Source organism: Oncorhynchus clarkii, chromosome 7 (genome assembly GCF_045791955.1).
Source record: "Oncorhynchus clarkii lewisi isolate Uvic-CL-2024 chromosome 7, UVic_Ocla_1.0, whole genome shotgun sequence".
In the NCBI taxonomy this organism is placed as follows: Eukaryota; Metazoa; Chordata; class Actinopteri; order Salmoniformes; family Salmonidae; genus Oncorhynchus; species Oncorhynchus clarkii.
The window spans coordinates 68,357,796-68,385,312 of record NC_092153.1 but is presented as its reverse complement, the minus strand read 5'-3'; the positions used below and the strand labels follow the sequence as shown (position 1 = coordinate 68,385,312).

Below are 27,517 nucleotides of genomic sequence, written 5' to 3'. Positions count from 1 at the left end.
TTTGGTAAAAACTCAACTCGTCGTGTTTGGAGGACAAAGAATACTGAGTTGCATCCAAAGAACACCATACCTACTGTGAAGCATGGGGGTGGAAACATCATGCTTTGGGGCTGTTTTTCTGCAAAGGGACCAGGACGACTGATCCATGTAAAGGAAAGAATGAATGGGGCCATGTATCGTGAGATTTTGAGTGAAAACCTCCTTCCATCAGCAAGGGCATTGAAGATGAAACGTGGCTGGGTCTTTCAGCATGACAATGATCCCAAACACACCGTCCGGGCAACAGCCCAAAAACATCACTGCTCTAGAGGAGATCTGCATGGAGGAATGGGCCAAAATACCAGCAACAGTGTGTGAAAAACTTACAGAAAACGTTTGATCTCTGTATTGCCAACCAAGGGTATATAACAAAGTATTGAGATAAACTTTTGTTATTGACCAAATACTTATTTTCCACCATAATTTGCAAATAAATTCATTAAAAATCCTACAATGTGATTTTCTGGATTTTTTTTCTCATTTTGTCTGTCATAGTTGAAGTGCACCTATGATGAAAATTACAGGCCTCTCTCATCTTTTTAAGTGGGAGAACTTGCACACTTGGTGGCTGACTTAACACTTTTTTGCCCCATTGTATGTCTGTGGAACTTGTTCAGTTTATGTCTCAGTTGTTGAATCTAATGTTCATACAAATATTTACACATGTTAAGTTTGCTGTTGCGCCTTGATAGGATGCAAGCGAGGGCACTCAGGATGTGTCATGGTGCATTAAAACTACACCGGTTGAAGCTTTACAAGTAGATACTGGGGAAGTGCCCTATCCCTTAGAAGAGTTAAATAGGTAATGACTGGCCTCACACTCCAGTACAGTAGGTGGCGGTGTATGCACATGTCAGTTGGTTGCGATTCGACAATAAAACTTAAAGAAGAACCCTGAGTGGGACCCGACGTGTTGTTGATCCTACCTGCAGTAACGCTCGCTGAGGGCTGTTGCATCTTTACCCCCGCCGTGAACGGGAAGACTACTGCTGCAACCCTACCAAGGAGTCATTCGACGCACTGTGAAGTGCCCCGAACGTCGGACACCCTGCCCTCTTTACTAGCCAGGTCAGCGTCTCCTTGGCAAGCTGATATCTTACTGCTAACTAACTAGCAAGAAAGCTAGCTAGCTGTCATTTTGGTTCTGGAGAGAGAGAGAGGGGGAGACATCAACTGATGGATTTCTAGAGCTCGGTGAAGGAAACATTGGCAGTTAGCTACGTTGTCATTTCATCGAGGGATAGGTATCATTAGCTAACTATGTGTCGTGTTGTCATTTGCAAGTGCTGTTAGCTAGCTAGTTAGTTGTCCAGACTTTCTGTAATTTACAGTGAGACTGTTTAGACAGACAGGTTTCAGAGGCAGTGTCGCAGAACATTTGTATTGCATATGTTTGCTCTCCATTCCCATTGATCTCCCCTTTGTCTTTGATATTCATTGATGTCAGTATCGAACTCAGTTACTTTGCAATACTTTTATGATGGTGCTACAAGTGGAAACGAGTTAAACCTGGAATGACCTGGGGGTCTGACTGACTGCATCATTGATACATTTGTTGCTTTGCTATAAACAAACAACAAGGTCTGCAACATTGGCCAAACATTGGTTTGGTCAGTGGGATCACAAGAAAGGGGTCTGACCAAGTTTAGACACCACTGTTGTAGAGGAATTTCTGTGGTTACTGTGTGCAGATTGTGACTCTCCGATGATACATAATTCTCGGTGGCTAACATTTGTTTGGGAAGCCTCATGTTCAGTGGATTGTGAGGGCGGGGCCTGACGTATCCCGCCCCGTTGTATCTTTAGGGGTGTGACTGAACAGTGTTTTATAACTCAGAACTGGGTGAACATGAGTGTGGGTGTCAATAGATAGCCTGGCTTGACTCTATGGTTCATTTTTATTCTCTTTCATTATCAACTCTTTTTCTAGCTATCCCACCCACCACATCCTGCCTCACTTTCACTCAAGTGAGTGAGAACTTGTATGAGATTAAATTATTTCAGTAAAACAGTTAAAGAAGCAGCTGGTGAGAGACCACTACTAGAGCCAACTGAACTCCAAGTCCCATTTCAGCACCTAGCCTTCATGTGAGCCAACCTTTCATCACATTACCTGTTCTCTCCTCTCCCACCCACCAGTGTGCAGCTCCATTGTGGAGCCCCAGCAAGTGGCGGGGGAGGCTGAGGCAGCCTGAAGTAGAGGGCACTGTGCTAGCAGGGCCATGAGCACCACTGGGTACCAGCAGCAGCAGGGGGGTGTTCGGACACGCCGAGGCCCAGTCAAGGAGAGGGATCCTGGGCAGGGTGTGGGCATGGAGGCGGCCTGCTGGCTGTCCCCTGGAGCCCTGCGCAGGCTGATTGAGCTGCCCACTCCCCCGCTCGACCGCCAACAGCTGAAGAGACTGGAGGAACACAGGTACTATCATTTGTAAAACCTAAGATCAATTATATCTTTATTTAGCTTTGATGTGATGATCACACAATGTGTTTTGTGCTTAGTGTTACATCAAGCACTTTGGGATGAAAATGTGTTCAATCTGGTTAATCGTTCTGGGGTCCTGGTTCCCCCTCTACAGGTACAGCAGTGCAGGTCACTCCCTGTTGGAGCCTCTGATGCAGTGCTACTGGGAGTGGCTGGTGGGCCATGTGCCCACCTGGATTGCCCCCAACCTCATCACCATCGTGGGCCTGGCCACCAATGTATTCACCACCCTGGTGCTGGTCTACTACTGCCCCACTGCCACTGAACAGGTAACAATGGCAACAATGTAGCACCTATTCAGGTAGGGTGTAAGTCAGCATTTCCCAAACTCAGTCCTCGGGACCCCAAGGGGTGTACGTTTTACTGTCCTGCCCCACTGAATAGGCTGGTTATACACTGCCTGGCTTCGTGCCATTGGACAGGTATGGTTGGAGGGCTCAAGTAAAGTGCTACTGTATTGTATTTGCCTGTCGGGCACATTGAAATAAAGTTTTCATCGCAGACTGTCAGATAATTGAAAACTGTGTTGCTCAAATGTTTGAAAACACTTTTTTTAGGTTGATCTCTAAAGCTACAAACAAACATTCAATACAACATTATCAGGGGTTCATACTTCGTATAGCATTTGTATTGTTTTTTTACTCTCAAGCATCCCCCCGTCAGTTATTTTGTCTCAAGGTTCTGTGAATGTGTTTTCTGTCAGCAATGGTTTTTATGGTACGTTTGTCTGGCTTTTGGTTTGTTTACCATCTCTGTGCTGTTGAGAGTTTGGCATAGCTCAGGCTTTCTGTTCTGGATGAACATCCCGTGCCCATAGCTCTCAGGTTACAGCTAGTCTGCACCTGATACCCCAACCCCTTCCCCGGCCAACACAGCACTGCAACGATGAGTGCACACTAAGGACCGGGAATAGAGAGGAGACAGCAAAACATACAAACTGTTAAGCTTAGTCGTTTCCCTCCAGAACTGAAAACCTAGGATAAATTTGTCTTTCCACAAGGGAATTTAATTTGTGATATCAGACTTTAATGTACATAAAATTAGATTGCGTTCAAACTGAGGCATACAAAACAGCCTAATGCAATATAATGCATTTTGTTTGTCTGAGGTAAAGGAGTCTATGGAACGCGGACGTTCTATTGACCAGATTGTCGTGCATAAAACATATGATCTAACAAAGTGAATATTCTTCCAATCCGTCATGATTTATGTACTGTAACAGGCCCACAATGTGGTAACTTAACTCCGATGTTGTTTTCACAAAAAACAATGATTGCAAAGTTAAACATACCATGCAACTCAATGCACAAGGACTACTAGTAAACAATTTCCACTGAACATTTTACAAAACACATTTACTTGAAGAATAGTGCAGATGCAAAGTTTGGTAACAGAATAATGGTACATATCACATTAATTCTGTTACTGTGGAAATGCAAATGAGCCAAGTGTATGAGGCTCACAAAGACTTAGTCACTGTAAACATAAACTTAAACAGTTGAAGTCGGAAGTTTACATACACCTTAGCCAACTACATTTAAACTCAGTTTTTCACAATTCCTGACATTTAATCCTAGTAAAAACTCTCTGTCTTAGGTCAGTTAGGATCACCGATTTATTTTAAGAATGTGAAATGTCAGAATAATAGTAGAGTGATTTATTTCAGCTTGTATTTCTTTCATCACATTCCCAGTGGGTCAGAAGTTTACATACACTCAATTAGTATTTGGTAGCATTGCCTTTAAATTGTTTAACTTGGGTCAAATGTTTCAGGTAGCCTTCCACAAGCTTCATAAGTTGGGTGAATTTTGGCCCATTCCTCCTGACAGAGCTGGTGTAACTGCGTCAGGTTTGTTTCATCAGACCAGAAGACATTACTCCAAAACGTACGATCTTTGTCCCCATGTGCAGTTGCAAACCGTAGTCTGGCTTTTTTAAGGCGGTTTTGGAGCAGTGGCTTCTACCTTGCTGAGCGGCCTTTCAGGTTATGTTGATATAGGACTCGTTTTACTGTGGATATACACTGCTCAAAAAAATAAAGGGAACACTAAAATAACACATCCTAGATCTGAATGAATTAAATATTATTTTTAAATACTTTTTTCTTTACATAGTAGAATGTGCTGACAACAAAATCACAAAAATGATCAATGGAAATCAAATTTATCAACCCATTGTGGTCTGGATTTGGAGTCGCACTCAAAATTAAAGTGGAAAACCACACTACAGGCTGATCCAACTTTGATGTAATGTCCTTAAAACAAGTCAAAATGAGGCTCAGTAGTGTGTGTGGCCTCCATGTGCCTGTATGACCTCCCTATATCGCCTGGGCATGCTCCTGATGAGGTGGCGGACGGTCTCCTGAGGGATCTCCTCCCAGACCTGGACTAAAGCATCCGCCAACTCCTGGACAGTCTGTGGTGCAATGTGGCGTTGGTGGATGGAGCGAGACATGATGTCCCAGATGTGCTCAATTGGATTCAGGTCTGGGGAACGGGCAGCCAGTCCATAGCATCAATGCCTTCCTCTTGCAGGAACTGCTGACACTCCAGCCACATGAGGTCTAGCATTGTCTTGCATTAGGAGGAACCCAGGGCCAACCGCACCAGCATATGGTCTCACAAGGGGTCTGAGGATCTCATCTCGGTACCTAATGGCAGTCAGGCTACCTCTGGCTAGCACATGGAGGGCTGTGCGGCCCCCCAAAGAAATGCCACCCCACACCATAACTGACCCACCGCCAAACCGCTCATGCTGGAGGATGTTGCAGGCAGCAGAACGTTCTCCACGGCGTCTCCAGACTCTGTCACGTGCTCAGTGTGAACCTGCTTTCATCTGTGAAGAGCACAAGGCGCCAGTGGCAAATTTATCTGAAAAATGCCAAACGTCCTGCACGGTGTTGGGCTGTAAGCACAACCCCCACCTGTGGACGCCGGGCCCTCATACCACCCTCATGGAGTCTGTGTCTGACCGTTTGAGCAGACACATGCACATTTGTGGCCTGCTGGAGGTCATTTTGCAGGGCTCTGGCAGTGCTCCTCCTGCTCCTCCTTGCACAAAGGCGGAGGTAGCGGTCCTGCTGCTGGGTTGTTGCCCTCCTACGGCCTCCTCTACGTCTCCTGATGTACTGGCCCGTCTCCTGGTAACGCCTCCATGCTCTGGACACTATGCTGACAGACACAGCAAACCTTCTTGCCACAGCTCGCGTTGATGTGCCATCCTGGATGAGCTGCACTACCTGAGCCACTTGTGTGGGTTGTAGACTCCGACTCATGCTACCACTAGAGTGAAAGCATCGCCAGCATTCAAAAGTGACCAAAACATCAGCCAGGAAGCATAGGAACTGATAAGTGGTCTTTGGTTACCACCTGCAGAACCACTCCTTTATTGGGGGTGTCTTGCTAATTGCCTATCATTTCCACCTGTTGTCTATCCCATTTGCACAACAGCATGTGAAATGTATTGTAAATCAGTGTTGCTTCCTAAGTGGACAGTTTGATTTCACAGAAGTGTGATTGAGTTGGAGTTACATTGTGTTGTTTAAGTATTCCCTTTTATTTTTTGAGCAGTGTAGATACATTTGTACTTGTTTCCTCCAGCATCTTCACAAGGTCCTTTGCTGTTGTTCTGGGATCGATTTGCACTTTTCGCACCAAAGTACCTTCATCTCTAGGAGACAGAATGCGTCTCCTTTCCTGAGCGGTATGACGGCTGCATGGTCCCATGGTGTTTATACTTGCGTACTGTTTGTACAGATGAAAGTGGTACCTTCAGGCGTTTGGAAATTGTTCCCAAGGATGATCCAGACTTGTGGAGGTCTACTATTCTTTTTCTGAGGTCTTGGCTGATTTCTTTTGATTTTCCCATGATGTCAAGCAAAAAGGCACTGAGTTTGAAGGTTGGCCTTGAAATACATTCACACTTACACCTCCAATTGACCCAAATGATGTCAATTAGCCTATCAGAAGCTTCTAAAGCCATGACATAATTTTCTGGAATTTTCCAAGCTGCTTAAAGGCCCAGTCAACTTAGTGCATGTAAACTTCTGACCCACTAGAATTGTGATACAGTGAAATAATCTTTCTGTAAACAATTGTTGGAAGAATTACTTGTGTCATGCACAAAGTAGATGTCCTAACCGACTTGCCAACACTATAGTTTGTTAACAAGAAATTTATGGAGTGGTTGAAAAACGAGTTTTAATGACTCCAAACTGAGTGAATGTAAACTTCCAACTTCAACTGTATAATCTACTTATTTGTTATAGAAGCCAGTCTAACCATGGGAGAAAACAACATGTTTATTATCCCTACAATTCCAGCTTTCCCAGCTAGCAGCTGACTGCATATTTGACCAATTTAATTTAATCCACAAATAACCTTGAAACGTAGACCAAGCATTATCCGCAAGGCGAAACATGTTCTCATTTTAGGAGTCTTTTTAATGCAGATGTTCTTTCATCCTGGCCCTGACACCCACAGGGGGTGCAGGCTACTGTTCCGACCCAGCAGTATCACACTTGATTGATTGAATGAATCAAGGGCTTGATGATTAGTTGAATCCGGTGTGTTAGTGCTGGGCTGGAACAAAAGCCTGCACACCCTGTGGGTCTCCAGGAGGCAGGTTTGAAGATCACTGCTGTGTCACCTGACTTCCACTGTGCTGCTTAACAGGTCACTGCTTCAACAGTCGGAAACTAAAAGGTTGGTTAGAGTAGTTTTAATTCAGAAAAGTTACAGGATTTGATGACGAGCGTAACTTGTTTTCCCCCTCTGTAAATAGAGATCTCTCTCTGAAGTTATCCACCCCCTCCACTGTTTCCTTTTGTAGGACAATGGTTGAAAAATCACTCTGCATGCATATTTGCTCACAATGTGGAGCAACAAAGGAAGGCAAAACAGAATGTAATTTACTGGACTCGCTAGACTAGAGAATTGAGTTTATCCCAGAGAACAGGCTCGGTAGGGTACTACTTCTGGAGGGAGAATCTCAGTGACTGTGTACCTATGTCACAACACCTCTTATAATGTCCATGTTCATTGTTGTAAGAATGATTCAACACCTGACATAATAGGTGATCATTCTGTTAACAGGTTAGAGGTGTGATAGTTAAAGAGCTAAAACATTAGTTGCAGCACTGTTTCATAGCCCAGAGAAGTTGGTATTTACTTAACATGCTGTACTAGTCAGTGTCCTGTTTCTGATGACCCAGGTCAGGAGTATTTAAGACAACCTGCCCTGTGTGTGTCAGTGTTTTAAGTATACAGTGCAGCTGTTTTCCGGACTGAGTTTGTCACCGTGTCCTGTTTGAACAGAAAGTACACTTGCTCTAGGGCCTCTTAGTTTCACAGCCCTGTCATCTTGCCATTAAATTCATAATCATATGTTCACTGATAACCCAGAGGCAGTCAGCAGATATTTCCACCCTGCTCTACTTTTCAATATCTCCATGCCAACCCCTTGGTACTGTCCTCTTTCATAACCCCTTACTTCTCTCCTGCTCCCCAAATCCCTGTTTCTGCCTGAGGACTTGAAAGAATAAAAAGCTTAATGTATGAGGCTATGAGCTGCTCTGCAATAACAGGGTGGTTATTTGTATGAATGTCAAGTGGGAAGCCTCTAAATTGTAGGCCAGGACGTGTCATATTCCGGTTGGTTTTGGTCTCTGTGTAAACTGCTGTCAGCTCATCATAGACCCAGTGAAAACGGGACAGGAAATGAAGGCATGACACATTGATGACGCTGTGAAACTCTCCATGCTGGTTAACTAATGAAGGACAAAGCCCTGCTGTGTTCCAAATCTATTTAGAGGGAAACAAACCACACATCAACCTCTTTTACTCAAGTTCCAACATATCTTCTTTGTGTAGTCTACAGCTGCCAGAAGATCAAGTTTTATGTCAGATGATTCTCTATTGATGATAATACCCACCGATTCTCTGAGAACACAATTTATACATGTTTTGAGAGATTACACTATCATCACCCTCCAAAAAATCCATTGGGAGGAAGGCATTTTTTTATAGTATTCATTAAGTATTCTTTGGTGTCGTCTTTTTTCGTCAGGCACCGCTGTGGGCATACCTGCTGTGTGCGGTGGGCCTGTTTGTGTACCAATCACTGGATGCCATTGATGGGAAGCAGGCCAGACGAACTAATAGCAGCTCTCCGCTGGGTGAACTGTTTGACCACGGCTGTGACTCCCTCTCCACAGGTACAGCCGCCCCTCTGTGTGTGTTCCATATAACTTTGTTTGCCTTATTAGGATTTAATTGACTCTGTTTCCATTTCCTCTCTCTCTTTCAGTGTTTGTGGTCCTGGGCACCAGTATAGCAGTGCAGCTGGGCACCAACCCTGACTGGATGTTCTTCTGTTGTTTCGCTGGCATGTTCATGTTCTACTGTGCCCACTGGCAGACATACGTCTCCGGCACCCTGCGCTTCGGCATGTGAGTGTGTATGGGGAGGAGGGAGAAGAGTGGCTTTAGAGAAGTAGAGTGATGCTGGTAGTAGGTGAGGGAGTGGATATGGGGAATTAAGGGAGAGGTAAGTGATGGGTTAGAATGAAAAGTGAAAGATAGGATCTACACTGCAGTTCTAGTGTAGCGAAGAGCGTCAAGGGTTCTCAAAGGCATTCCCAGATTGTGGGTCAGAGTGGTCCCCCGTGGCCTCAGCTGGATAGTTTGGCTACTTACTAGTTTGCTACCTACTAAGCTTTTGTATAATTTCAGTCAGTAGTTTTGAAAGTAGTGCTCATGACCCAAAACGTGTCCTCAAATTGTGTACTACGTCAATTGTTGCGCAACATGAGCTCATGGGCTCTCATGAAGTGATTTTGGAGTACATTAGCATTGATGTCAGAGTGATTAGAGGGACAATAGAGTTCTGAGTACCAGGCAGTTAGCAAGTTTGGTAGGCTACTAATGACCAGCAGCAGCATCAGAGCTTGGAGAAGTCTAATTACCGTGACTAAACGGTCATGTGGAATTTGACTACCTTCATGACTCGTGACCGGCGGTAATACGGTCACAGTAACAGCCCTATGTGTGTGTAAGCATCCGTATGATCAAGTATTTATATCCTTTATTCTCAAAGTGGAGTGCATTTTGAAAAATGTTCTCTGTGTGTAGATTTGATATTACAGAGTTACAGATCTGTCTAGCGCTGTTACAGATGCTGACAGCCACTGTAGGCCCCTTCTTGTGGAACGTGACGGTAAATCTCTGACGGACAGCATCTTGGCCTGACAGATATGCAGTGAGCCTCAGCCAATTAGATCCCTGCTTCCCCACACACTGACCTCTAGCCACAAGCTAATGGGAGGGAGGAAATCTTTGCACTTGCCCGGTCTGAAAACAAACCATTTCATGAGTAGAAACGGACTAGATCCATGCTAATGAAAAAATACCAAAACATACACTAAGTGTGCAAAACATTATGAACAGCTTCCTAATATTGAGTTGCACCCCCTTCACTTTTCCCTCGGAACAGCCTCAATTCATCAGTGCATGGACTCTGCAAGGTGTCGAATGCGTCCCACAGGGATGCTGGCCCATGTTGACTCCAATGCTTCCCAAAGTTGTATCAAGTTTGCTGGATGTCCTTTGAGTTGTGGACCATTCTTGATACACAAAGGGAAACTGTTGAGTGTGGAAAAAGCCAGCAGTGTTGTAGTTCTTGACACAAACCGGTGTGCCTGGCACCTACTACCATACCCTGTTCAAAGGCACTTCAATCTTTTGTCTTGCCCATTCACCCTCTGAATGATACACACACACAATCCATGTCTCAATTGTCTCAAGGCTTTAACATCCTTCTTTAACTTGTCTCCTCCCCTTCATCTACACTGATTGGAGTGGATTTAACAAGTGACCTCAATAAGAGATCATAGCTTTCACCTGGATTCACTTGATCAGTCTATTGTATATATATTTGTTAACCTTTATCAGGGAATCATACGATGTCATGGAAAGAGCAGGTGTCCTTAATGTTTTGTAAACTCCGTGCATATGTTTGCCATAAGTGCATCATGATTGACATCTGACTGGAAGAGCTGTGGTTAGTGTTTGGGTGAAGACTCACTAGTGCAGGCTTGTGCCGCTGTGCATATGGACAGAGTTGATGACTGTTCTGACTAACCTCTCCTCTCTGCCTGCTCCTCTCAGCATTGACGTGACTGAGGTGCAAATCTTCATTATAATCATGTATTTGCTGGCCGCCGTGGGAGGATCCGCTTTTTGGCAGTCACTGGTAATTCTGAATGGCTCAACTTTCCACTGATTGGCTTTTGGCAACTGAAATGAATGGCATGACTAACTGAATGATGAAGCCGTAACACTGGTAATATAATGGTCGCGCTGCCCGCATCGGTATGTTCTAATTCTGTGTACAGTTTAATTCCTTACTATATTAAATGCAATTTCACTCAGTAATGAAACTGTTTTTTTGAACGAAATGAACCATCTTACTAACAATGTTTAGAGTTGTGAAATGTACTGAACACTGATGGTGTTGACTGGCTGTAATAAATGATATCTTGCTCCCTCACCTCCACAGATCCCAGTCATAAACATCCAGATGAAAATAGTTCCAGCCATCTGCACTTTCTTAGGGGCTATCTTTTCCTGCACTAATTACTTCCGGGTTATATTTACCGGAGGTAAGGGCAAAAATGGATCAACAATAGCAGTAAGTACAATTGACCTGTAACTTAGTCCCTGACCTTCATAAAGAACTGAATAAGCTTAAGCAAAATGGTAGTCCCCACCTTTCCCTTTGGCGGTCTGTGTTTTCTTTTGATGTATTGCTCACATCAATCCAGTCCTTTTTAACACAATTTTTTTTTCTCCCAAGATGGCGTAGCAGTGCAGACGTGGTTTGTCGTCCTCTCGTTTACTTTTTGTATTTTTCGTCTTTTTAAAAAATATATTTCCATTTATTTTCAATCTCTTTTCCATTTTTAAATTAAATATACCTTCCGGTAACCCGCCTCACCCAATGTGACACGGATCTGCAATTTGTTTTTGACCTTATAGCCAGAACCTCCATCAGAAGCTAGCCAGCTAATTAGCTACTAGCTATTTAGTCATTGTTGGCCACTGCTAGCGGCCTTTACCTTCTGCACAGACACCAGATGTTTTTTTTTTTAGCTTGGATAATACTTGCCAGCCTGCCAGTATCAGACTGTTTTCTCCACTACAACGCCGGATTCCTGCCGTAAACCCTGGACCATTACTCCTGATCATCACAGCTAGCTAGCTGCCACCGAGTGACCCAGCCCCGAAGCTAGCCCTGTGCCAGGCCCACCTCCCGGCCTACTCTGTGATCACTCGGCTACTCAGCCGATGCCTCCCGGACTCTACCCCAACATGGCTAGAATCCACTACTCCACCGGATCCTTGCCGTAAACTCTGGACCTTTGCATCGGATCATCGCTGCTACCGAGTGGCTATAGTGGCTAACGCCCCTGCCCCGGAGCTAACACCAGTTAGCCGCGAGCCAGGCGCATCTCCCGGCTAGCAAACGAAATTACTGCAACTACAATACCTCTTTCGCCATCTGGTCCGGACCCTTTGTCGACACAGCGCCCCGCCGTATCACCACGACTGGTCCGCCGACGTATCTCCATCCGCTGTGCCCTCAACCGGCCTTTGCGGGCGTCGGAGCTGACGCTTCTACTTACCCCGGCCTGCTAACTTTAAACGCTGTGTCTCCCGCGTGCTAGCGTATTAACGACTACCCAGCGGCTTCCCTGTTCCATCTATTGCTGTTCACTAGACCCTATGATCACTTGGCTACATAGCTGATGCCTGCTGGACTGTTCATTAATCATGGTACACCATTTAGTTTATTTTTTGTTTATCTGTTGGCCCCAGCCTCGAACTCAGGCCCTCTGTGTAGTTAACCGACCCTCTCTGCCCATTCATCGCCATTTTACCTGTTGTTGTTGTCTTAGCTGATTAGCTGTTGTTGTCTTACCCGTTGTTGTCTTAGCTAGCTCTCCCAATCAACACCTGTGATTGCTTTATGCCTCGCTTTTTGTCTCTCTCAAATGTCAATATGCATTGTACACTGTTGTTTAGGATAGTTATCATTGTTTTAGTTTAATGCGGAGCCCCTAGTCCCACTCAACATGCCTCAGATACCTCCTTTGTCCCACCTCCCACACATGCGGTGACCTCACCGAGCATAACTAGCCTGTCCAGAGATGCAACTTCTCTCATCACTCGGTGCCTGGGTTTAGCTCCACTGTATCCGCACCCCACCATACCCTATACCATATCTTAAATAAGGATGCCCCTTTGAAAAAAATGTAGAACTAAGAACAGATATAGCCCTTGCTTCACTCCAGACCTGACTGCCCCCGACCAGCACAAAAACATCCTGTGGCGGACTGCACTAGCATCGAATAGTCCCCACGATATGCAACTTTTCAGGGAAGTCAAGTACCAATACGCAGTCAGTCAGGAAAACAAAGGCTAGCTTTTTCAAACAGAAATGTGCATCCTGTAGCTAACTCTAAAAAGTTTTGGGACACTGTAAAGTCCATGGAGAATAAGAGCAGCACCTCCCAGCTGACCACTGCACTGAGGTTAGGTAACACTGTCACTGCCAATAAATCCACGATAATCGAGAATTTCAATAAGCATTTCTCTAGGCTGGCCATGCTTTCCTCCTGGCTACCCCAACCCCGGCCAAAAGCTCCGCAACCCCACAGCTACTTGTCCAATCCTCCCCAGCTTCTCCTTCACCCAAATCCAGATAGCAGATGTTCTGAAAGAGATGCAAAACCTGGACCCGTACAAATCAGCTGGGCTAGACAATCTGGACCCTCTCTTTCTAAAATTATCCGCCACCATTGTTGCAACCCCTATTACCAGTCTGTTCAACCTCCCTTTCGTATCGTCCGAGATCCCTAAAGATTGGAAAGCTGCTGCGGTCATCCCCATCTTCAAAGGGAGTGACACACTAGACCCAAACTGTTACAGACCTATATCCATCCTGCCCTGCCTTTCTAAAGTCTTCGAAAGCCAAGTTAACAAATTCATTTCGAATCCCACCTGTGCAATCTGGTTTTCGAGCTGGTCACAGGTGCACCTCAGCCACTCTCAAGGTACTAAACGATATCATAACTGCCATCAATAAAAGACAGTACTGTGCAGCTGTCTTCATCCACCTGGCCAAGGCTTTTGACTCTGTCAATCACCGTATTCTTATCGGCAGACTCAACAGCCTTGGTTTCTCAAATGACTGTCTCGCCTGGTTCACCAACTACTTCTCAGACAGAGTTCAGTGTGTCAAATCGGAGGGCCTGTTGTCCGGACCTCTGGCAGTCTCTATGGGGGTACCACAGGGTTCAATTCTCGGGCCAACTCTTTTCTCTGTATATATCAACGATGTTGCTCTTGCTCCGGGTGATTCCCTGACCCACCTCTACGCAGACACCATTCTGTATACATCTGGCCCTTCTTTGGACACTGTGCAAACAAACATCCAAACGAGTTTCAATGCCATACAACACTCCTTCCGTGTCCTCCAACTGCTTTTAAACGCTAGTAAAACCAAATGCATGCTTTTCAACCGTTCGCTGCTCGCACTCGCCCGCCCGACTAGCATCAATACTCTGGACGGTTCTGACTTAGAATATGTGGACAACTACAAATACCTAGGTGTCTGGCTAGACTCTAAACTCTCCTTCTAGGCTCATATTAAACAGCTCCAATCCAAAATGAAATCTAGAATCGGCTTCCTATTTCACAAACATACCCTCGTCACACTGACTATCCTACCGATCGGCAATGTAATTTACAAAATAGCTTCCAATACTCTACTCAGCAAACTGGATGCAGTCTATCACAATGCCATCCGTTTTGTCACCAAAGCCCCTTATACCACCAACCACTGCAACCTGTATGCTCTAGTCGGCTGGCCCTCGCTACTTATTCATCGCCAAACCCACTGGCTCCAGGTCATCTATAAGTCTATGTTAGGTAAAGCTCCGCCTTATCTCAGCTCACTGGTCACGACAACACCCACCCATAGCACGCGCTCCAGCAGGTATATCTCACTGGTCATCCCCAAAGCCAACACCTACTTTGGCCGCCTTTCCTTCCAGTTCTCTGCTGCCAATGACTGGAACGAATTGCAAAAATCACTGAAGCTGGAGACTTATTTCCCTCACTAACTTTAAACATCAGCTATCTGAGCAGCTAACCGATCTCTGCAGCTGTACATAGCCCATCTGTAAATAGCCCACCCAATCTACCTACCTCATCCCCATATTGTTTTTATTTTCTGCTCTTTTGCACACCAGTATTTCTACTTGCACATCACCATCTGCTCATCTATCACTCCAGTGTTAATTTGCTAAATTGTAATTACTTCACTACTATGGCCTATTTATTGCCTTACCTCCTCACGCCATTTGCACACAGTTTCTTTTTTTTCCTATTGTATTATTGACTGTACGCTTGTTTATTCCATGTGTAACTCTGTTGTTTGTGTCGCTTTGCTTTATCTTGGCCAGGTCGCAGTTGTAAATGAGAACTTGTTCTCAACTAGCTTACCTGGTTAAATAAAGGTGTAATAAAAAATAAATAAAAAAAACATCTACAAAAATGCCTAGGATGAATTCTCCCAAATACAGTTGAAGTCGGAAGTTTACATACACCTTAGCCAAATACATTTAAACTCAGTTTTTCACCATTTCTAACATTTAATCCTAGTAAAAATTCCCTGTCTTAGGTCAGTTAGATTCACCACTTTATTTTAAGAATGTGAAATGTCAGAATAATAGTAGAGAGAATGATTTATTTCAGCTTGTATTTCTTTCATCACATTCCCAGTGGGTCAGAAGTTTACATACACTCAATTAGTATTTGGTAGCATTACCTTTAAATTGTGTAACTTAGGTCAAACATTTTGGGTAGCCATCCACAAGCTTCCCACAATAAGTTGGGTGAATTTTGGCCCATTCCTCCAAACAGAGCTGGTGTGGTGTAACTGCGTCAGGTTTGTCGGCCTCCTTGCTCACACACTCTTTTTCAGTTCTGCCCACAAATTTTCTATAGGATTGAGGTCAGGGCTTTGATGGCAACTCCAATACCTTGACTTTGTTGTCCTTAAACCATTTTGCCACAACTTTGGAAGTATACTTGGGGTCATTGTCCATTTGGAAGACCCATTTGCGATCAAGCTTTAACTTCCTGACTGATGTCTTGAGATGTTGTTTCAATATATCCACATAATTGTCCTGCCTCATGATGCCATCTATTTTGTGAAGTGCACCAGTCCCTCAACATGATGCTGCCCACCCCCGTGCTTCACGGTTGGGATGGTGTACTTCGGCTTGCAAGCCTCCCCCTTTTTCCTCCAAATATAACAATGGTCATTATGGCCAAATAGTTCTATTTTTGTTTCATCAGACCAAAAAGTACGATCTTTGTCCCTATGTGCAGTTGCAAACCGTGGTCTGGCTTTTTTATGGCGGTTTTGGAGCAGTGGCTTCTTCCTTGCTGAGCGGCCTTTCAGGTTATGTCGATATATAACTTGTTTTCTTGTGGATATATATACTTTTGTACCCGTTTCCTCAAGCATCTTCACAAGGTCCTTTGCTGTTGTTCTGGGATTGATTTGCACTTTTCGCACCAAAGTACGTTCAGCTCTAGGAGAAAGAACGTGTCTCCTTCCTGAGCGGTATGATGGCTGTGTTGTCCCATGGTGTTTATACTTGCGTACTATTGTTTGTACAGGTGAATGTGGTACCTTCAGGCGTTTGGAAATTGCTCTCAAGGATGAACCAGACTTGTGGAGGTCTACTATTTATATTCTGAGGTCTTGTGGGATTTCTTTTGATTTTCCCATGATGTCAAGCAAATGGGCACTGAGCTTGAAGCTAGGCCTTGAAATACATCCACAGGTACACCTCCAATTGACTCAAATGATGTCAATTAGCTTTTCAGAAGCTTCTAAAGCCATGGCATACTTTTCTAAGCTTTTTAAAGGCACAGTCAACTTAGTTTATGTAAACTTCTGACCCACTGGAATTGTGATGTGAAATAATATAATATTGTTGGAAAAACTACTTGTCATGCACAAAGTAGATGTCCTAACTGACTTGCCATAACTAGTTTGTTAACAAGAAATGTATGGAGTGGTTGGAAAAAACGAGTTTTAATGACCCCAACCTAAGTGTATGTAAATCTCTGACTTCAACTGTAAATGTTTACCAACTTTGACACAATGTAGTTTACAATTAATATGAAGGATATGACAATGTACTTTTTAGAGGATGATGCTGGCTTGATGACTGTGCTTGTTTGTCAGTTTCATCCATTTGCCTGAGCTGTCTATTAGCTTCGGAGGAAATTAAGGATGTGTATTAAGACTGTTGGACCTGATCCCAGCTCAGTTCAGTTGGCTGAGCGATATGAGTGTTTGTCACTTGACAATATTTATTTTAGGCAGGGCCACCCATGTTTTCCTTCGGGGGAATTACTGTGTATTATGACTTAACACCTAGATGTGTCCACCAGCATTCCTTACTGTGTGTTTTCTTTCACCAAGCTGCACTCACATATCATCTGGCCTATTAATAATGTCCACTGATTTGGACTCTTGTTTCTCTCTCTTCTCTCCAGGGAACCAGTGTCCTATCTCCCGTGTTACATATAGGCTCAGTAATAATACTGGCCATGATGATCTATAAGAAGTCCGCTATCCAGCTCTTTGAGAAGCACCCCTGTGTTTATATCCTGGCCTTTGGTTTTGTGTCAGCCAAGATCACCAACAAATTAGTTGTAAGTGTGGTGTGCTGCTTATTGGTGGAATTAAATTCCCGCCCACCCTGAACATTGTACTGTTGATGTAAATGTACTTGATGCAAGAACGTGTATGATGTAAATGAATATCATCCATGTAAATGTGCTTGCTGATTAAACCACGACTCTTGCCTGTGTCTTGTTTGTTTCAGGTAGCACATATGACGAAGAGTGAGATGCATCTACATGATATAGCATTCCTGGGGCCAGGCCTGCTGTTCCTGGACCAGTATTTCAACAGTTTTATTGATGAATACCTGGTGCTGTGGATTGCAGTGGTGAGTACACACACACTTCCATGGTATAGAGGTCCATAGTACCTGAGCAAGGCCAGGGTGGGTCATTCCACAACAAAGTAAGAGGACATGCAATCTACAGCATGTGTTCACATGAGAACATTTTCTTTGAAATTAACCATCAGTCATTTCACATGCAACACTGATTTGCTGTACCTTTTTCAGAGGCACGTTTTCAGTCTAATGCCACATTTATTTGTAACTAATAGCACAACCCTTTGATACTTCGGCATCATCCATCCATCTACTCACAGGGTCCATTATCTACAGTTATGTCTATCATGTTTTCTGACTTAATTTTCTCTTCCGCTTTCCGTCTGCAGATCCTGTCTTTCGTTGACTTGGTGCGTTACTGTGTCAGTGTTTGCAACCAGATCGCCTCCCATCTTCACATCTTTGTCTTCAGAATCAAGCCATTGACCCCCTCCACCCTTCAGTGAGGACATAGAACTATTACTCTTTCTCCCCCCCCACCTCTCTCCCTCTCTTCATGTTAGATTGCTAGTCGTCACTCTTTCTTTACCCTTTTTACATGTGTTGGGGTGGATCTATTACCGGTAGAGGTTCAGAGTGAATGAAGGGGATAGATGAAACATGAGGTGTTACGTTATTTTCCATCACTGCTTTGTGCAATTTGTGTTGATTTCATCTTGTTACAGTAGTCAGATTCCTAGACAAAAATAATGATTTGTCCCTTTTTTCTGCAGTGAATGGTCACATATAGGAAATGTACTGAGTGGTCTCCTCTGTGCCAGAGAGGGTAAATTAGTGCAAGAATGCAATGGGTTTGAATAGGTGCTACCTTATTCATTTACTAATTCTGTTATTGTACTTTAAAACAAACATTTCTTGTTGATGGTGTGTGTTTGTTCTCTACAAGAAAATGTAGAGCATAGGAAGTGATTTACACAGGATGTCTGTCTGCTTTCAGTTTTGTTTTGTAATATTTGCATAACCTTACTTTTCAGTTTCATAAATATATAACTATTAGTGTTGATAGTTGTGCTGTTCTATTATTTCAAAATGTCTCACCTGGCACATCTATCAATCTTGCATAAGTGGTATTATTAACCCTGCAATAATTATGATTGCATTTAAATTCGGATTTCTGTAAAACATTACATATGTAAACATGTTATTTTAGGGTGCCCCTGATCAATGGCTTACAAAAAATTATTGTAAAGTATTCAAATAGTATTGCACCTTTTGAAAAGATGGGTGTCTCGAGCCTCGTTTCCCCTCCAAATGGCTCAAGCATTTGTCTCTAAAGCCACAAACATTACACAACACTTATAGCACCACATGCAGGATTGCTAATGGTTGTCTTGGGAATACTATTCTGTATATCCTGTCTAATATTGCTTTTAAAAAAGGAAAATAGTTTAATGTTTAACAAATCATTTAAAAAAAAAAAAACTTAGATTTTTGTACCCGTTTGTAATTTTCTTGGCCTGTTGCATTTCTGCCCTGTCAGATACTGAAGCATTGCAATTTGCTCAGAATGCTCAACGAAATTGCCAAGTGTTGATGCACCCTTAATTAATGAAGAAAAGTAATGATATGATTTTCTCCTCAAAAAGTAGTCATTCTTATAATTTGAAGCTAAATATGTTGTCTGCGTTGTTTTTCTGCTAGCGTTTGTTCAATGGTGTGCCTGATACCACAGCTAAATGACAATTAGTAACTTTAGTCCTACAGCCTGTTTCTAAATGTTTTTTTTAATTAGTCTACTTGTAAAAAAAATAAAATAAATGTATTTAAGTAGGAAAGTCAGTTAAGAACAAATTCTTATTTACAATGACAGTCTAGGAACAGTGGGTTAACTGCCTTGTTCAGGGGCAGAACAACAGATTTTTACCTTGTCAGCTTGGGAAACTAGCAACCTTTCGGTTACTGGCCCAACGCTCTAACTAGGCTACCTGCCGCCTCAACACAATGTGTTGAAAGGTGATTTTGACTGATAATGTAGGGCTAACCAAAGCTTGTTTATATCTACAATCTAAGGACATGTTTTCTGAGTCTACTTTTTTTTTTTTTAATGAATTTCCTTTAAAATGACCTAACACAATAACAACTTTCTTTATGTAGCACGATCTGCACTGTGCCAGGTCCACATACAGCAATTAAGTGTTTTGGGAGATTTGGGGAGCTTTCGTGTGAAACAAAAAGGATTATCTGACTGTGCCCTAATCATATTTGTCTGTACCATGTTTTTGCATCTACATACCTGGCAGTCTGCTTATAATTCAGTCATCAGAATCAATTTAAACTGACTTTTATTTCTGTGTGTAATGTTGTTGGTATGTAAGTTACTGAGCTCATACAACGTGTGTGTAGTTGCTGATGTCAGATCAGTGCTCTCATTGTACTAGTCATTCTCAGATAAGTAAAAGGATGCCTTAAACAGTTTGTTTAGTTTTCTGTTGTATGGTAGTCAAGCCTCTTTAACATGCCCCTAATTTGTTTCCTTTGTGTGTTTGTACTGTGTTTTCACTCGTTACTGTTTTTTATTTTGGCCGGACTGTCAAGCTCAGGTATATTAGTTTTCAGACAAGTATGTTCATAGGTTGTGACAAAAGAACAACAAGATCAGTCTACAATCTCTCCCTCACTAACGCAAATAAAAATGTAATATTCACACGTAAGTTGCTACCTAGTGTCATTTGTGATAAATGTTTATATACTTACAATAACAGATGGTCTTAATTCCTGACAACATTTTAGCAACTAAAGTCACATTTAATTTCTCCATCCCTGTCTCAATCAGGGTTTAATTAAGTAGATTTAACATAGAATGAAGCAGTTGATAACAGAAATGCAATGCTACATGTACACACCATACTTCCATAAATGTAAGATTTCAAAACTCCCATCTACCTGGAACCATTACTGGTATTTGCAGATTAAAGAATCAAGGTTGATATTGTTCCTGAGATGTTTAACACTTCTCTGGCCATTGTAAAGGTCTATCTGGAACACAGTCATAAACTAAAGCAGTACAGACAACCCAGCTCAGTGAAATGTACACACAAAAAGCCTTTGGATGGAGTTGATTCTTCTTGGCTCCCTTCAATCTAAATAATTTACATCAGCATCGTCTGCAGAGACTTGCGCACTGTAGCCATCTCTTGCTGTTGCTGTTAATAAAATAAAAGTATTGTTTGTTGAAATCTGACCTAAATGATTTATGATTAATAGTGTCATTTTCTAAATACTATGCTCATGGTCCACGCTCATGGTGCTCATGCTCATAATACACTCATTTTCAAAACTGCACATCAATTTGTATCATTATCAATGTTTCAGCTAAGCTAAGGGTGACAGGCATGTAAACAGTGTTTAGTAAGTTGATCTGTCATGTTACTTACTGTGTCCATGAGGATCTTTTTCTGAAACAGTGCCATTTCCTGGCGCAGCTCGCCCTGTACAGCACCCTGCTGGCTGATATGGGTCTTCTCCATTGTATCAAGGCTCTACCAGCACGGCGAAACAAGGTGGTGTGAGAACCAGCTGGGACATATATTTAAAATCACAAAGTCTACTATGAGAGAATATACCTGGATGTACTGCTCTAGCAGCTGCTTGAGAGTCTTCAGTCTCTGGCTTTGGGAGGCCCTCATGTGCTGAAACATTTTCTGCTGGTGCTGGAACATGCTCTATGGCCAGGAACACACACACCTACGCTTAGATGCCTTAGTTACGCCAGTGTAACTCTGTATTAGGTAGAAAATAGAAATAGGTTGAAGATTTTTCAGAGGCCTGACAGAGCAATACCAGTAGTTTCTCCTCGTTATCCTTGGACTTCTGCACATCTGTGTCCCACTGGTTGAAGACTGCATTGAACTGGGTGCAGTAGTCTTCTGTCACTTTACTCCTGCAGAATTGATATCATGTAAATCAGGTTACACACACACACACACTTGCACCCTTCTTTCACTCTAGTCTAATCACCTGTCTCTTTGTTGGACCCTCCATAACTGCTCAATCTTCTGATGGCTGGTCTTCACAGAGGACTTGGTGAACGTTTCCAAGCGTTTGCGTTTTGCCAGGAAAGCTTTGTTGATGTCCGCTAGCAGTAAGAAGAAAAAGAGGCTCATAGATGCAAAGCAAAATTCAGTGATGAGAAACAATCCCTATACCAATCAGTGTGCAATGCCAGAGTATGGAATATAAGGACAGAGAGATTAGAGAAGATTCTAGTAGCGAAGAGTCATGAAAATCGGATTATACTTTAGAAAACCCAATACCTCCAAATCTGTCCAACATGGTCATCATATCCCCTCTGTGGATGAAGACATAATATATTAATTGAATGACAACAATGTGAACCATAACTTAACTCACACAGGATAATACTGTATGTTCTACACCTCAGTCAAATTAATGTCATTTTGTCATTGGTGGAAAAAGTACCCAACTGCCACACTTGAGTAAAAGTAAATATACATTACCTTCATAGAAAAGGACTCAGGTAAAAGTGAAAGTCACCCAGTAAAATACTACTTGAGTAAAGGTATTTGGTTTTCACTATACTTAAGTATCAAATGTAATTGCAAAAATATACTTAATATCAAAAGTAAAAGTATAAATCATAAAAAAAATCCTTATTAAGGGATGGATCAACATTTACTGGGAGGGAGGGGCAATCCAAAATAGGGGAGGGTTGTCAAACTTTTTTTTGTAATTTGAGGAGAGTTGTTTTTTTTCTTCCTATAAACAATGACTTGACATAATTTTGATATTACCGTAATAAAGTTTAGAAACATTTGTGGAGGTATGGTGTGTCTATTATTAAGCTTTAGCTACTGCAGGCCTATGATATGAAGGCAGTGCACCCCGGCGCTCCAACTGACTCTGACAATTGAACTTGAGGTGAGGAAGAATGTTTCAGGCCTACCAGTTACTCCTATCATCTAACAATATAATTATCTTTATACAAAATATTCTGATCGAACATTAACAAATTACCCTCCTTCTGTACGTCTATATCTGTATAGCAGACGAAGTAGCCATCTGACATAAAGAAATGTAAGTCGGTCTCGTACATTGCCACCGGCATATCTCTATCTCTCTGGGGTTAGGTCTAAGCGTCACTTCCTTTATATATATATATATATATATTTACAAATTGTGGAAAAAGTCTAGGGGTCTGAATACTTTCTATATATATAAAGTATATATCCTGCTCCAGAGGGCTCAGGACCTCAGACTGGGGCAAATGACCCTAAGCACACAGCCAAGACAATGCAGGAGTGGCTTCGGGACAAGTCTCTGAATGTCTTTGAGTGGCCCAGTTAGATCCCGGACTTGAACCCGATCAAACATCTCTGGAGAGATATGTAATGTCTGTATCTATGTAATTGTAAATGTTTTTACGTAAAAAACAGGGACCACAATCTAAACAAGTCCCTGACTTTATTGTGCAATATCGGTCACTTAAAAAAATCTTTGGGAATATATGCATTTTTTTTAAACTGACAAATACAATCAATCAATCCAAACTGTGTGGCAGCCATAGTCTATTTATTGTGGTGTTGAAAACGCAAACCATGAAATTGAAGTGCCAGAAGTTGGTATGCTTCTTTATTGGTTGTGTGGTGCATTGGCACAGAAACCTGTTGGTGGCAAATTGGTTGCATATATTTTATATAATTATGAATGTCATCAGAATGTTGAACATCAGAGTTCCCCCTAAATCAAATCACATTCTATTGGTCACATACACGTGTTTAGCAGATGTTATTGCGGGTGTAGCGAAATACTTGTAATTCCCAAGAACTAGAAGCAAGGCAGCCCTCTCTGTCGGTACCATTTTTAACGTAGGTGCACACAGGGTAAGCTCTAGCTGATCATTGTCTGCAGCCAGTTCTGATTGTAGTGTAATGAAACAAGCAGGGAGAGTGAGCTCGTCTGTGGTGGTTGGTGAACCCTCAACCTTCTGGCTGAAGCCCTGCGTGACATCAACTGTGCCACAAAAATCTGCTGAAGTGGCAAAGTCAATGTTCACATTTATAACCACAGCATTGCTACAGTCATTGTTTGTTTGTGCTCGTAAACATTATTTTGAGTTAATTCTGAGGGGGAAGGTTGTTCAATTTATATTACAGTACAAGGGGAGGGTCATGTGAAAATAGTTTGAACTTTAGGGAGGGGGTGCATTTTTTTTTAATGACACCTTGAGTTGAACCAGCCCCTTCCCCCGAGTCAATTTCGGTCTGTCCCTAAGCAAACAACATGGCACAATTTTCGTTTTTTAAATGTATTTATTGACAGCCAGGTGCACACTCCAACACTCAGACATAATTTGCAAACAAAGCATTTGTGTTTAGTGAGTCCACCAGATCAGAGGAAGTAGGGATGACCAGGGATGTTTTCTTGATAAGTGTGTAAAATGGACCATTTTCCTGTCCTGCTAAGCATCCAAAATGTAACGAGTACTTTTGGGTGTCAGGGAAAATGGATGAAGTAAAAAGTACATTATTTTATTTTGGAATGTAATGAAGTAAAAGTTGTCAAAAATATAAATAGTAAAGTAAAGTACAGACACCCAAAAAACTACTTAAGTAGTACTTTGAAGTATTTTTACTTAAGTACTTTACACCACTGCACTTTGTGACAAATGCTTGGCCTACCCTTTGGTGATGTCAATGTCAATGTCATCATCTGCCTCTGAGAGACGTTTCCTTCCTCTCAATGTCTCAGCCTCAACTACTGTAACAAAAAAGAAAGTAGACTATTAGATAGTATGTCATGAATAAAATAAAAAAAAGATTTATAAGCTACCAACTTTCAGGAATAACGTTAACTACCTTGAAGGTTTTCTTTGTTGAAACTCCCATTGAAGTCCTCCATATGGGGTTTGCCTGAGGTGGTTTTAGTGCCTTTTGCTTTGCCTTTCAGAGCACATCCCTTGTGAGTTGCCATCTTTTGTTGGTTGACAATAAAGAAGATAAATGTACTACAGAACTGGTTCAACTGACAGCTTTAGCCTATCGCTAACGTTATGCTAACCTCGAACCTAGCCAGCTAGCTACGTTAACTAGCTTGTGTGAAAGCAACCTGACCTATTTTGGCAGAAACAAAACAGGCTATCAAAGTAAAAATCCTTATTTTGCTAAAGACTTTTGTTTTAAACTTGTTGAAATATATGGTAATATAAAAGCGAGCTACCTTCACTGCCCAACCATTTCTTTGGTTAAAAGTAATTTACTAGGTTCGAGAGCTTGCAGAGCTTGCGCTGAAGTGAACATAAAAATCTGCGCGTGAGAAACGTTGACGCGCCAACTGAGCGCGGGAACAATTTACGTCACTGTTGGTGGACAGGGTATAGGATACAATGTTTTTCTTGGTAGAAACATTGTTACAATTTGAGACTGCTCTCTAGTGTAAAGTGTTGATATCTGGTTTTAATGTCTATGGATGATATTTATACCGTTTGTGACTTTTAGTTGATTCAATGGTCCATACTAAATTGTTCAGTAAATTGCACAGGGTAGTGCTATTACCGGTATGAATATAGGGATTTGTGTTTGACTTGACAGAAGTCCACGAGCTGAGAACAGGTGTTGTGCCAAAAAGCTCCCCCCTGCCAGAATCCCCCCCCCCCCCCCTTCGTGTGAACGCGCACGCACTCAATTCTTCATTACTGTGACTTGCTTGCTAGTTGAGATTTCTGATCATGCTAGGCTGCGTTTCATTTTATTTGTATGTTTGTTTGATCGCGGGGAGGCACCAGTAATTTCTGTACTTGTGTCAAGTGTATTAGTCTATAAATAAATCTCTTTGCCAAAATTCGTTACCTCCCCCATGTCTTATTCGACTAGTAGTTGTTCTGAAATGTTTATTGCTTGACTACATTTTACTCCCTCCTCTATGTTTAATACAACACACATATATTCATTATTAATTGTGGTTGCCTATCCTGATATGAAGTTTGTTCTATAGAAAGTATTTGATTCTGATGTGTTCCACACATTTTGGTAGCTCATGTTGACCAGTAGTGTGTGCCACAGAAAGCAAAATTAGAGTATAAAGAAACATAAACATTTATTTTAGAAACATTTTGTAATGTTTAAAAAAATAATTATAATACACAAATATTATCACACAATAACACAAAACATCACAGAAAGTTAAGTTTCTTAACAAACATTAAATAAGAAATACAAATTTCGATATTTGCATAATAAGATACAAAATAGCAATAAATCGAATATAAAAAGACAATAAATACCAAAAACAAATATTATAATCTGCAACAGATCGACTGAACATTTAGTCCAATGTTTATGGAAGTTGACCAGGGAATACCATTGCCTGGAAGTCAAGCCTAACCTAGTCCTGACAGGCAGCGCAGACATAATCCTCCAATGGTGGGATGGTTTTCACACAGGACTGGTGGAACCAATCACAACCCAGGGGGGGAAGGGGAAGGCACCTAAGGGAGTGCTTAGGCAAGAGGCCCGCGGGCATACATATGCCCGTAGTATATTCACTGTCTAGGCACACTAGGTAAGACCTGGGCGGACCACCCCCTGTATTTTGGTTAGGGCACCAGGTGGTGCTAAATTAGATAAATAGTGGGTAGGCAGGGTAGGTGGGAGAGGGGGCTTTGACATTTACGTTCTTTGCTTTTGGTTCCGTCCAGCCCCTTTTCCCATATTACCGTGTGACGGAATAAATTCCTTGTAAACGGTACCACTCTCTGCCTTTGTCATCCTTACTCGCACCTACAGTCCCATACCGCTTTCACTTCACGGAGAGTTGAGTTGTAGTAGGGTGTTGCGTTCCCTCTTCACAGTGGCTTTCTAGTCCAAAGTTAGATCAAAGAACCTTGAAAGATCCGGTGTTTTGGAGGAGAGTGACTGCTTACTTCTCTCATGATAACATCTTTGTCCACATTTGTAAAGACAATCGACTCCTCCAGAACACATTCAGCAAACCGGGGAAAATGTTTATGGGCATTTCAGTTTTCCCCAACAAAATTATGTTACACAAGATTCTAATTCGCAAGTATACAAAGACACAGCTGTAATATAATTTGACAGTTCTGTTTTGCCTTTTAGTCAGTGCACTTTCAGTAGGTTAATTGTATATTACTTATCCTCTCATACTTACTTTAAAGGCAAAGACCCAACAAGAAGTAACATCTTGTTGACATGGGTGAGGAAGGGTACCACATGCTCATCTGGAGATATTACACCCCTTCTCTCTCAGGAATGATCTGAACATATAAATTATGTTAATAAAAGTACAGAATTTTGAAACACTTTATTGATTACAATATAGAGATTAAAAACAGCGAGGAATCTGAGAATGCAGGGATTACAGCAGGGTGTGAGTTGAAGTAGTCAAATCTGGAGCTGACAAGGGCTGGAATGTAAATGACATGTGATCATCTCGGATTGTCTAACACCTGAGAATGGGCAGGCATTCCCTCGGATGAAGAGCATCTCTGTCTTGCTGATTATGTGCTGTCATCCAGGTGGAAATGTCACCTACATTTCTGATGTAGGAAAAGAGAATAGTTGAATGTCCTGTGAATATGTATATGTACTGTACGTGTGTATATATGTATCTTTGTATATCTTTTTTTAAATTTGAATGTCTATCATTGTCTTATGTGGTTGCGGGGGATGGGGATGGTGTAGGTGCTGGGGGTGTCCTATTGAGGGCAAAGGGACCTATTGGGGAGGGGATTCTTCATGGAGGCACATTCAGTCAGTTTTGTTTACTACATTATTATTATTTTTTGTTCTATTATAACAGTTTACTGTGATTATGGATATGCACTCATCTAGCTTGGTCACTCTATCTGATTTATATTTGAACTTTTTCGCCCAGAGTACAAATTGTATTATTTTATTACTACTGTACCTACGT

The 27,517-nt window shown here is 42.2% G+C and overlaps 2 protein-coding genes across 4 annotated transcripts; one reads left to right on the top strand and one right to left on the bottom strand.

Moving 5' to 3' along the window:
* Window positions 1-912: 912 nt before the first annotated feature.
* On the top strand, window positions 913-20,280 carry LOC139413724 (choline/ethanolaminephosphotransferase 1-like). 2 transcript variants are annotated; one of them, XM_071161419.1, is made up of 10 exons: window positions 913-1,107; window positions 2,179-2,455; window positions 2,616-2,790; window positions 8,588-8,735; window positions 8,828-8,969; window positions 9,651-9,735; window positions 11,077-11,208; window positions 17,160-17,318; window positions 17,492-17,617; window positions 17,959-20,280. In XM_071161419.1, exons 2-10 carry the CDS (start codon window positions 2,262-2,264, stop codon window positions 18,073-18,075), a joined length of 1,278 nt encoding a protein of 425 aa, XP_071017520.1. In that variant the 5' UTR covers window positions 913-1,107; window positions 2,179-2,261; the 3' UTR covers window positions 18,076-20,280. The 2 variants fall into 2 exon arrangements, with proteins under 2 accessions (XP_071017520.1, XP_071017521.1); XM_071161420.1 differs by lacking the exon at window positions 9,651-9,735 and adding an exon at window positions 10,686-10,770 and having other exon boundaries at window positions 934-1,107.
* Window positions 20,281-20,293: 13 nt separating this feature from the next.
* Window positions 20,294-24,921, bottom strand: LOC139413725 (synaptonemal complex protein 3-like). Of its 2 annotated transcripts, none has more exons than XM_071161421.1 (8): window positions 24,445-24,921; window positions 24,268-24,346; window positions 21,883-21,917; window positions 21,587-21,704; window positions 21,410-21,509; window positions 21,193-21,291; window positions 21,004-21,108; window positions 20,294-20,772 (listed from the first exon to the last, which is right to left on the bottom strand). In XM_071161421.1, the coding sequence occupies exons 1-8, from the start codon at window positions 24,557-24,559 to the stop codon at window positions 20,719-20,721; spliced, it is 705 nt and encodes a 234-aa protein (XP_071017522.1). In that variant the 5' UTR covers window positions 24,560-24,921; the 3' UTR covers window positions 20,294-20,718. The 2 variants fall into 2 exon arrangements, with proteins under 2 accessions (XP_071017522.1, XP_071017523.1); XM_071161422.1 differs by having other exon boundaries at window positions 24,268-24,343; window positions 24,445-24,899.
* Between the last annotated feature and the right edge of the window lie 2,596 nt (window positions 24,922-27,517).

What these genes read in the sequence shown, in the direction of transcription:
- LOC139413724 (XM_071161419.1), top strand. Translation starts at nt 2,262, where the DNA reads ATGAGCACCACTGGGTACCAGCAGCAGCAGGGGGGTGTTCGGACACGC. An exon ending in GCCCCACTGCCACTGAACAG is followed by an intron (nt 2,791 to 8,587) that starts GTAACAATGGCA and finishes TTTTTTCGTCAG; the next exon opens with GCACCGCTGTGGGCATACCT. An exon ending in CTGTGACTCCCTCTCCACAG is followed by an intron (nt 8,736 to 8,827) that starts GTACAGCCGCCC and finishes TCTCTCTTTCAG; the next exon opens with TGTTTGTGGTCCTGGGCACC.
- LOC139413725 (XM_071161421.1), bottom strand. Translation starts at nt 24,559, where the DNA reads ATGGCAACTCACAAGGGATGTGCTCTGAAAGGCAAAGCAAAAGGCACT. An exon ending in CAACAAAGAAAACCTTCAAG is followed by an intron (nt 24,347 to 24,444) that starts GTAGTTAACGTT and finishes TTTTTGTTACAG; the next exon opens with TAGTTGAGGCTGAGACATTG. An exon ending in AAAAGATCCTCATGGACACA is followed by an intron (nt 20,773 to 21,003) that starts GTAAGTAACATG and finishes TTTTATTAACAG; the next exon opens with CAACAGCAAGAGATGGCTAC.